Source organism: Clavelina lepadiformis, chromosome 1 (assembly GCF_947623445.1).
Source record: "Clavelina lepadiformis chromosome 1, kaClaLepa1.1, whole genome shotgun sequence".
NCBI lineage: Eukaryota > Metazoa > Chordata > Ascidiacea > Aplousobranchia > Clavelinidae > Clavelina > Clavelina lepadiformis.
In genome coordinates, this window is record NC_135240.1 from 27,094,017 (window position 1) to 27,105,057 (window position 11,041).

At 38.4% G+C, this 11,041-nt stretch overlaps 1 protein-coding gene across 3 annotated transcripts; it reads right to left on the reverse strand.

The window, feature by feature from the left end:
* Positions 1 to 2,364: 2,364 nt before the first annotated feature.
* LOC143466287 (thimet oligopeptidase-like) lies at positions 2,365 to 9,118 on the reverse strand. 3 transcript variants are annotated; one of them, XM_076964956.1, is made up of 16 exons: positions 8,709 to 9,115; positions 8,119 to 8,550; positions 5,655 to 5,928; positions 5,461 to 5,586; positions 5,248 to 5,377; positions 5,058 to 5,166; positions 4,826 to 4,971; positions 4,562 to 4,709; positions 4,174 to 4,288; positions 3,984 to 4,109; positions 3,715 to 3,905; positions 3,485 to 3,609; positions 3,281 to 3,403; positions 3,060 to 3,203; positions 2,825 to 2,979; positions 2,365 to 2,699 (listed from the first exon to the last, which is right to left on the reverse strand). In XM_076964956.1, exons 3-16 carry the CDS (start codon positions 5,840 to 5,842, stop codon positions 2,522 to 2,524), a joined length of 2,004 nt encoding a protein of 667 aa, XP_076821071.1. In that variant the 5' UTR covers positions 5,843 to 5,928; positions 8,119 to 8,550; positions 8,709 to 9,115; the 3' UTR covers positions 2,365 to 2,521. The 3 variants fall into 3 exon arrangements, with proteins under 3 accessions (XP_076821071.1, XP_076821069.1, XP_076821072.1); XM_076964954.1 differs by having other exon boundaries at positions 8,119 to 8,293; positions 8,399 to 9,115; XM_076964957.1 differs by lacking the exon at positions 2,365 to 2,699 and having other exon boundaries at positions 2,828 to 2,979; positions 3,060 to 3,216; positions 8,119 to 9,118.
* Positions 9,119 to 11,041: the final 1,923 nt, after the last annotated feature.

An 11,041-nucleotide genomic window follows, 5' to 3' on the forward strand; every position in this document is an offset into this window, starting at 1 on the left:
AAATTCGTTTTAGTCCGAGTGTACCAAAAGCACTTCCCAAAACTATCTATTGATTGAAACTCGGCAACTATTTACGCTTTTAAAAATTAAATGTTTGAATGAGATGACCAACGAAAGACAATACAACTTTCTTATTAATATTGCCACAATATTTCTAATTTATATCAATAATTTTTGTTTCATAATTAGTTTTTGCGATAATATGTTGCAATATTCTCTGTAACTTTTAACTTTTTCATCATCAAAATGCTTTTAAAATTAAGTAGGTTGAACTTCATGTTTAAAGAAACTGGGTGCTTTTATGAACACTTTATGAAATAAATAAGTCTGGCAACTTTGGATAAGTCAGGCGCCGGCAGCTCAGGCAAAGTAGTAAATTCAATTTTAATACGGAATTAGTTAACCTGAGTCCAATCCGACTTTTTCTATTCGATTAGTCATCAAACTGCGTTGTTGGTAGGTTCTAAACCCATAGATTAATTATACATTACATGTGATGTAATATTAGGGCTACCATATGTCCTCTTTTAGGAGGATTTGTCCTCTTTTCTAAAGAAAAATGAATTGTCCTCCGAGGACACTGAAAAATGCCCAAATGTTCACCTTTTTTGCATTTTGCGCTTTCTTGCTTATATTTTCAACAGAATTATATGTTTATGTGACTTTTCGGCATGAGGACTAAGTCAAGTCAAATGACTTTTCAGCGACAGCATGAGGTTCAATCATTTTTCTTATCATTGTTTTAATATAGACAAACATAAAATCTAAATAAAGCTAAGCAATAATGCCAAAGAGGAACACTGTGTTTTCTGATGAACTGCGGCAGAACTATCCTTGTTTCAGAAAAGGACATAATGATTTTGAAGCTGAATGCATTACTTTTGCATATGCGTATAATTATCCAAAAACATGTGATAAATTTTTTAAACGTAAAACTTTATTTGCATTGTACTTGCTGGAGAAATTGTCCTCTTTTTTGGCGATGAAAATATGATAGGCCTAATTTAAAGCCGTGGCGACCTTTGCTGAAGTTGACTTACAAAGACTTGAAAGATGATTGCGATGATTTCTCGCCATCACCTTTCAAGTCTAGATCTTGTTTCTTCGACTTCTCGCTGGGATTGGTTGAATCGATGCTTGAGAAATGAGACTTCGATATTTCCAAGTAATCATTGCATGACAACGACTTAACCATTAACTACTACACACAGCTGCTTTCCCTGATTATCTGCGCTTATTTTAAACCAAGTCACTGTGACGACAAACTGCTCGGAAATCGAAATCATTGCCTGTACATAACCTGAATCTGCAAAACGTCCATTGTGACATCACTAAAATGTCATTTCGCTTTCCCATTTCCGCAGTAGCACAATAGCGGAAACACCTACTTGACTTGAGTCGAGAAATAAAATAATCCGACAGGATTCATTCATTGCTCTTTATGTTTTGGCTACAAACGAAAGCCGATGCATTGACCAATCAAACCTTTCCAGCACTGTCACGTCACTGTGCTGTGGCGTTCGTGATAATTTAATAATTGCAATAATTTATACAAAATTGGCATTTTGTATGAGTTTTTGTATTTTCTCCAGTTTAGATAATGTATAATGTTTGCAAAGCTGCGTAGTTCGTGCTAAGCTCTTATTCAAACAAAGAGTTCTAAAACCGACGCTTTGAAGTGTTTCAAGTAGCATTGTATTTTTACAGTGTAACGTTTTGATGGTACTTGGTCAAAAGCTTCGGTGACAATAGAATAATGTTAGATTTAAATAGGTTACGTAGCAAAATGCAAAATGACATGTTATTTTCTGATTGGTCAAAAACGAGAGTATAAAAACTACTGTTTGGGTAAAATCGTTCTTCGCTCTACTCTTCTCTCTGAATTAGTACTTCTGTTCTGCTGAATTGAAGATTGCTGAATTATTGGGAATTGGAATGATTACTGAATTCGAGTTATAGCTTGGTTTAAATGTGGAAAGATGGTGTAAATGTTTCTAATTCGATACAACCTATTCGGACAATATAACAATTAGACTTTATGAAGTTGGTGTTGATTTAAGAAGCAATACAGAGACAGTAAACGCAACGGAGTCAAAGATAATCATTTCGGAGTCAAACAGTAAGACTATCAGGCTTGGCTTCAGGCCAGCCTAAAAGCAATCCACACCATCATTCCCCATAGTGCAACGAAACAACCAAAGCTTTCCTCATCAACAGTTCGCCGCGAAATAGCATAAAATTATGACGACATAATTGCCCTTAAAACGTGAAATAAAAAATTGATCCAATATTTTAAAGATCAAAATCAATGGAGGTCATTTGAGTTAATTGCTGCTGTGACGTGGATTTGTCATGAGCATCGGCTTAACTTGTGATTTGCATTTCTTGCTACTTCGCCCAAATAAGCAATTGTTTTGTAACCATGACGCAACAGCAGCATAACCATAAATACACTGAACCAAGAAGCAATTAAGGACCACCACGTGACTGAAGATGCGGTAAAGTGCACCACCAAGCGGTTCTAATCCTTGGATGCGGTGCTTGTGAGACCTTTCGCGCAGAGGAAGGCGTCTTGCTGCGGGTCTCGTTTCAAGAACGCTCTCAACATCTCGTTCGCGTCGATGGACCCTCCTGGTTTCAGAATTTTCTCGCGATAATCCCTGCCCACCTCCGCATTCATTATACCTTCCGCTTTGAACCTGGATCACATCACGGGTCATTTCACAAAATCACGAGTCAATTGATGAATTCAAATATTATTTCACAAAATCAAGAATTATTTTATGAAAGCGACCTTCAATGAATGACCATGGTAAGCACTTGCCTTGTGTAGAACATGTCGAAGCAGAAAACCTTACTCCACAGATAGCCGTAGTACTGGGCGTCATAGCCGCCTGCGAGGTGGCCGAATGTTGCCGGCATGCAAGTGCCGGGACTCGCCGGGATCTTCAAAAACTCATCACAGGCGTCCGCATAAACCTGAACAACCTCCTAATATCTACACCCATTGTGACCTCACCTGCGTGTCGTCAGAGTTGTATGGTGACGTCATAAATTACCTGACAGACGTCGGCCTGATCCCTGGTGTGGATGTTGAGATCGAGAGTTCCGAGAGTGATTTTTCGAAGGTAGAGGACTCCAGTGTTGGCGTTTCGAGATTTCACCAACAGCTCGATCATCTGACTCGGCAATTCGCTGCCGTCCTGGGAGGAAACGCTGAGTCAGCAGAGAAGTTCTTTATCTCAACTCGTCATCAAAGCTTCATTTATGACGTCAATACCTTGTAGTGCTTCGACATCTTTCTCAGTGGCTCCTCTTCCCAACACCAGTTTTCGAGCATCTGTGACGGCGCTTCCACGAAATCCCGCTCCACGTTCGTTTCGCTGAACACGGCGTACTCTGTCTACCAACAACAAACTTAAAATTTGAGCAGATATCAAGTTGCCATCCAGCTTTTATAAACACAACATGTGAATACAACGACCTGTGCGCAGATCTGATGCATCACGTGACCAAACTCATGAAAGAAGGATTGGACCTCGTCGTGGGTGAGCAGTGACGTGGCGTTTTCAGTCGGTTTTGTGAAATTTGTTACCATCGCCGCCACCGCTGCAACGACCAAGATAAAACAATGCAGAGCAAATAAAAATAAGGAACGCTGTCGCCATTCTATGACAGTTGAACACGATGTAACCTTCTTAACCATTCACTCACCGAGCTGCCTGCTCCCATCTGCCTTCAAGCAACCGGGAACCAAACCGAAGCAAGCTGCGTGTCCGTACTTGTCCTCTCGAGGATGAAGATCGAGGAAGAAGTGCCCGAGAAGATGCCCACTTTCTGTATCTCTGACCTCATAAAGGGTGACATCATCATGCCAGATGTGCGGATTTTTAACCTTCTTGTACCTGGTCACGCATCCGTGGTCAAGTCAAGGCCTTTTATGACATAACAATAAATATTTGTTCGTAATTCTTCTCGCTCACTTTAATCCGAGCAAATCCTGGTAAATCTCGAGCAATCCCACTGTGACGACATCTAGTGGGAAGTATTCTTTCAGTTTGTTGTGGTCGATTGAGTATTTTTGCTCCTCGATCTTTGTCATGTAATACCTGGAGCAAAGATGTGGTTTGACATCAGGAGGGAGAATCTCATGGAATGATCTCACATACGAACCTGAGGTCCCACATATTAATCTTTCCATCAAATTCTTCTCCGGAGCTCTTTGCCTCCTTCTCTTTAATTCGCAACATCTCTTCAAGATCCGCATCACCAAGAGGCTTCAGTTTGCCTAAACAGAATATTATAATATTACAGCATGTGAGTAGACGGCACCACAATCATCATTCTAAGGTTGGGGAAAGTCTTTGCACAACTTAAACCCGACGATGATTCCTCATCGTTCGAGCCCCAGTTACCAGACTTGTCCTTTGTGCAAGTTCCGATAAATTTACATTTTCATTTTGCTTTTTTTCTGCTTTTGATTAATTTTAGAAAATATCGTAGTAAGTGTCACATTGGTGAATTTTCATCACAGAGATGATCTGATCCCAAGGATTCTTACTTGCAAGTGATGAGTAAAATTCCCGAACGTTGTCTGGATGTTTTGCCATCCTCATGTCGTGGATGAACGCTGCGTGGTTCTCGAATCCCAACAACTTTGCCTTCTCCGCTCTCAGTCGAACCAACTCGGACAGTATTGCCGTGTTCTCCTGCAAACAGATTTCATTATTACATCACAGTTTGGTGAAAACGGGAAAAATGTAACAAACACTTTGAGTGGAACTTCTATGTTGCAACAAAAACGATAAACCGAATTATTTCTCACTTTCTTGCATCGGCTGTTGAACGCGTGTTCCATCACTTTCCTCGTATTCGAGACAGAACATTTTTTCATCAAAGGAAAATAATGAGGGTATTTTAACGTCAATTTGTGTTTGCCCTGGTCACTTTTCTCCAAAGATGTAATAAAATCTGAGCACACAAAAGCTTTTAGTTTACAGTCGTTCAATGCTTTGTTCATTCATTTAATGACCACCATGGATCAACACTCAGCTCACCTTCAGGCAGACCCTGCAGCTCTGATCCACTGAACTCGAACGTTTCGTTTTCCTCGTTCAAATTTTTCTGGAAATCGATTCCAATTTCGGAAATTCGTTTTTTGATTGTCTGTTAAAAGAATTAGAAATAAGCTTGTGTGTTGGAGATAAATGTCACGATTGTTTATGACGACAGAAAGCAATGGTTTACTTTGATTTTTTCCTGAATGTCTTTTTCAAGATGAAGTCCATTTCTTCCTCCCAACTTAATCATCCTTTCAATTAGTCTTCTTCCTTCAGTGGAACACATTAAATCTGGGATTTGACTCACGCCCACAACCCTGAACATTTAAAACCCTCTTCATTAGTCATCGTTTGAAGTGACAGCATCGACGAAGAAACTTGATGACGGGATTTAATGAACCTGTCGTAGATATCTTGTCTCATGCTCAATTCAACCTCAAAATCCGACAATTTTTTATCGGAAGTGGTGCTGGCATCTCGGAGTTCTTTGCATGGGTGAATGTGCTGGTAGAAATCCAAGTTGTTCCTGAAATATCAACATTTATCAAGAATTGAATGAATGACAGAGGGAACAACGTATGACAAAATTTTGACCTTTCAACAGCAAATGAACAATCTGAGTCAGCAATGGGTTTAATTGTGTTGTCATAATTGACTTCGTCTAGCGGGATGCTTCCAACTTTATCATATACAGCTCTCGTCACATCAATCAACTTCTCTGTTCTTGCTGAAATTTCATTGGCCGAACAATCCCAGTTCTGTCCTTGCAATGCTTCAGGCATCTTCACTGATTGGTTAATATAAGCAGCAGGAATGTTATAAACCAACCAGGGCGCTTTGCTATTTCTTGAAACAGATATTGTCGGTCCTATGAGACAGATGCGCTGGTTAATTATCACAAACTTACAAATATTGACTCAAAAGTATTTCAAGGAATGTTCATCACAGAAACTACAACCCCATATTTGAAATAAACTTATCACATGTGTGGAAAAAGTCTGCAGTCTTACTTAAGACCTCAATTTACAAATATATTGCTGGACAGCCAAATAAATACCATTTATTCTAGTATGCAAAGTACGATATTAAGATCAGGTTATAAAACTTTGAAAACAACTCAATATTTCATATAAATATTACTAATATGGTAACTGACATTGTGGACACGTGAAGCATTTAAGATTAGTTCAATGATTAAGGCGATAACAATAATTAGAAAAAATAATGCATGTTATAAAGAGCAACTGCAACTTGTAATTATAGTCGCTTAATCAATTACTTCTGGCGGTTAATTCCTTTTAGTAATAAAATGCCAGAATTATTCAACCATTTACAGTAATTTCCTGATTTCACAAAATACTTGGCAAAGCATGAAACACTCGTGATCAAAACCGACATCTATTAATATAGCACTAAGCAGATTACGACATAACAATACAGAACTGAACGGAGGTAAGATTTCACACCACCTTCTTAGAACAACACATGAAGATGATAGAACGCAAGTGTGAAAACGATTATGTGCTCAATTCAGGTTTACCTTTGAACTGTCTTGGTGAAATTAAAGTGGGCAGACAGCTTTTGTGCAGGTTTGATGGCGCATTCACTTTATAAAAAATGCAAGCTGGCCTTAAGATATGTTTGCACCACCGGTACATACTGATACTACCCGAAAAAAATTCAATACTTTACACAATTTGCAACATTTCTTGCTGTTGATAAAAGACCTGCAAACCTTAACATATTCACTGCAAGTAATGCACAGTGGGAATGGGTCAAAAGCAGCACAAATTTTTAACAAAAACTTCAACTAGTACCAATGCATGATAAATTTTGTGAGCAGCGTACAAAGCTATTCTGGCAACTATATACTTAGTTTGCAAGCACGAAGCTGAGTGTTGGTTTGTAAATTTTAGTACATATTAGATAAGTGCATAGTGATATAAAAATAGCACAAAGACAACACAGTCTGGCTGTTGAAAGAATAAAGAAACATATGATTACATTCAAAGTAAACTATTACAGATTCATAATTATTTATAAACAAGTCACAGATAAAAAAAGGAGTAACAGGCCTCTATAGGCAATAAAAAAACACAGCAACACGGTGTTTGGTAAGCAAGTTGCTGTGACATATAAGATGTCGATGCTTATAACACAAACATTACATTGAAATTATGATATCGACATAATGACATTGAAATTCTTCACAAACAAACAAATAAAAACACTGAATAACAAATAGATTTCACAGGTGACGTTCGAAGAAATGTTGAGCTAAGCACTTCAAGCTTGCATAATGACTCGCTTATAGTACGACGACAGGATAACGCCTGCTCCCCAACCAAAGTGGAATGACAGACTTTCGTGTGGAAGATGTGCACCAGGTCTTCCTGCTTCCACCTCTTCACATCGAGACCGTATCTGAGGAGGGAGAGATACATCCTGATGTCTTCCTCCTCCCATTCTTCAATTGTTAAATCAAATCCTCCAGCCTTTAAAAAATCCAACTTATACATACACGCTATACCAAAGCCATAATCTCGCCAGAATCCTCGATTTTCCTTTAGCAGCAAAGGCGTCTGCTTAATGATGTTCTTTCCATCATTTCTCCCACCATTGCTATCCCGGACTTTACGGATCATTTTAAAAAGATTCAAATCGTTTCTGCTTGTGTCATCCATGCAGAGTCTATTAGGGTCATATTGGCTAAACGGTATTGGGTACCAGACCGTTCTATTTGACTCAACATTGTTCCTGCACTGAGACACCAATTGTTCTGTCACAATCATGTCTATATCCATGAAGAATAGGATGTCGTCAGACTCGGGATCCAAGTTGCATCCCAGCTCCTCGAGAGAATTTATGATTATCGCCGTTGGCAACATGATATTGCAGAAGATCAGGGCCGTAGAGCTTATGGTAACTTTTGAGAAGATGCAAAGCTGCTCGATTTAAGCCGAGTTCATCGTCATTGTCGTTATTTCCAAATAAAATCACAACTAAGAGAACCCGACTCGATTTTGATTTACGGTTTTGCAGAAATTCTGATTCGTACCTGGACATGAATTGTTCAAGAGCTTGATAGCGGCTGAGCAGAGGAATCACAAAGACAACACGATCGGCTGAAACTGGTTTATGGCACATCGCACTCTCAGCTACTTCCATTCCAGTTTTAAAATCTTTACTTGAAAGTGATTTATCGAAATCGTTTTCTTTGCAGAGTAACGAGCCTGGAAGATCAGAAGTCTTCAGAAAAGACTTCAATTTTTGAGACAAACTACTGAGGCTAAACAACCAGGCCAGATCACTAATCCTTAATTAAACCCAATACTCACAGGAGCGTCGAAGTTAATGCATCACATATTTTTATGGGAACACGTACTTCGGATCACCTTCATTTTGAAGGAAACACACCGAAGGTAATTCTTCACTCGTGGATGCTTGCGAGCTTGAAAACTTGTGACGTTTTAAAACACTTTCAATTTTCCTTCAAGTTTAAACAAAAAATTCTGCCCCAAAAACATTCATAAACATCACATAACACATAACTATCATAACATAACAGTGATAAATTGTCAATCATTGTTCCTTCATTATCACCAAATCACTTTTATTACGTTGTATTTACGTCATATAGCAAATTACCCGGTTGGTCTTCAAGACGAATTTCAAACAATGTTGTAAGTACCAACATGATTGCAGGTGACAGCTTAATGAAGACAGATTTGTGGGCAAATTATCATCCGAAACACTATCCGCTGTTTAATTCTCAACCTTCCCATAACTTACGCATAGGTCGACGCATGGGGGCTGCTTGATGCAGATTCATCTCTCCACCTTTGTTTCCCCATATTTCTGCTAATCTAGATAGATTCTATGACCTAATAAACCTGTGGATTACGTCACCAAGACAATGACTGTTGCTTTTTGCTGCCTGCGCAACAAACCGCGTCACTGTGCACCCGATTCGTCTGCTTTCCGCCCATTAAAATGGGTAAAAATGCGGTAATATTTACCATTCGAATGGCAGGAAGTATGCCTTTCTTACCCTGGCCTAGAGTAAGATATATGCATTTGGAATGGGGAGATGTTTACTTCGGCAGAAATATGGTTTGTGGGGAAACCCCATTGCTGAAAGCAGGTTCGTTTTAATGGGCGGAAAAATAGACGAATGGGGACAACAAACCATACTTGTGCCGAAGTAAAATTCTCCCCATTCCAAAGGCATATATCTTTCTCTAGGGTATGAAAGGCATACTTTCAACCATTGGAATGGGAAAAACTTCCCGTACTCTGGATCATTTTAATGGGTGGAAAGTAGACGAATGAGGTGCGTTGTAATGACGTCATCTGATCAATGTGAATTATGTCAGATTAAAAGGTCGAAGAAATTTCCTTTAAATACAAACTTGATACCACCTTTATGACGCAACAATAAAGTTATTGTTAACAATAAGAGATAAATTCTGGGCAACGATTAATTGCTACGATACCGACAGATCTATTAATTCGTTCATTGAGGGTTGGATAGTCGAACATGATTTAAATAGGGCTACCATATGTCCTCTTTTAGGAGGATTTGTTCGCTTTTCTAAAGAAAAATGAATTGTCCTCCGAGGACAATGAAAAATGCCCAAATGTCCTCCTTTTTTGCATTTGCGCTTTCTTGCTTATATTTTCAACAGAATTATATGTTTATGTGACTTTTCGGCATGAGGCCTAAGTCAAGTCAAATGACTTTTCAGCGACAGCATGAGGTCTAATCATTTTTCTTATCATTGTTTTAATTTAGAAAAACATAAAATCTAAATAAAGCTAAGCAATAATGCCAAAGAGGAACACTGTGTTTTCTGATGAACTGCGGCAGAACTATCCTTGTTTCAGAAAAGGACATAATGATTTTGAAGCTGAATGCATTACTTGTGCATATGTGTATAATTATCCAAAAACATGTGATAAATTCTTTAAACGTAAAACTTTATTTGCATAGTACTTGCTGGAGAAATTGTCCTCTTTTTTGGCGATGAAAATATGGTAGGCCCATGTAATATCTATACTAAACCGTAATCAAATGCTTTATATGATGTTTTTTCAGCTTCTAAATAAATTCATAACAAATTACCGGGATTTAGAACTATTCCCCGGATAGCTTTCGCGCCATTGGAGTTACCTTATTATTCTTGCTACCTTAACCATTTGCTTTTGCCTGGTTTAGCTTTATAAACGCAACCACAACATTTAAGAATTAGACTAGAGCCATCTATTTGTTACATTACGGTAAACGGGTAAAGGTATAGGCAAAAACCGTAATGTAAATGAGACTCGAGCGTCGGCTTAAAAATAACAAAATACTGAAACCGCGAACCAGCGTTATGATAGAAATTGAATACATAAACCTGTAATCTTGCGACAACCTGTCTGAAAGATTGCGGACTGATTCTAGTGCCACCCTTGACTAAAAATAAAGCGGATAAGCTACCCTACAAGCCGACTGCCAAGCATATGTCTTTACGCAGGTATAGACCCTTTTCCAGTTACCACCCCAAATTTTTTGGGTGGCAAGATTTTTTCAATCACTCATACTTAACACTGAAACTTATCAAGACCCACTTGGATTCTTGTTTAAATTACAGGCGTTCTGGCCATTGTATCATACTTTACACTACGCCTGACCTGCAAGCTTAGGGCTTTAACGTGTGCAAAGTATTTACATGCTTGCTACAGACTGCATTACATCACTTAATCTTTTATGTCACCTGTTGCAATACAACAGTTTAAATCTGTCACAACAAACTTTGTCCAAGATGTTTTTGCGGAGTATACTTTGATGACACTTGTTAAAATTGGAAACATTTTATTTTTGCAAATACATCTGTTTATTTACATTTGTTTTGAATATGTAATATCTCTATTTGTTTTATTGATTGCAAAAGTTTGGTAAAACTATTTCCTCCCACCCCAAGTTACAATACCAAAGA

Coding starts and splice junctions, on each gene's coding strand:
- LOC143466287 (XM_076964956.1), bottom strand. CDS start 5,842: ATGCCTGAAGCATTGCAAGGACAGAACTGGGATTGTTCGGCCAATGAA. Junction 4,289..4,561: donor ATTTTACTCATCACTTGCAA/GTAAGAATCCTT, acceptor TATTCTGTTTAG/GCAAACTGAAGCCTCTTGGT. Junction 3,906..3,983: donor CAGGATTTGCTCGGATTAAA/GTGAGCGAGAAG, acceptor ATGCGTGACCAG/GTACAAGAAGGTTAAAAATC.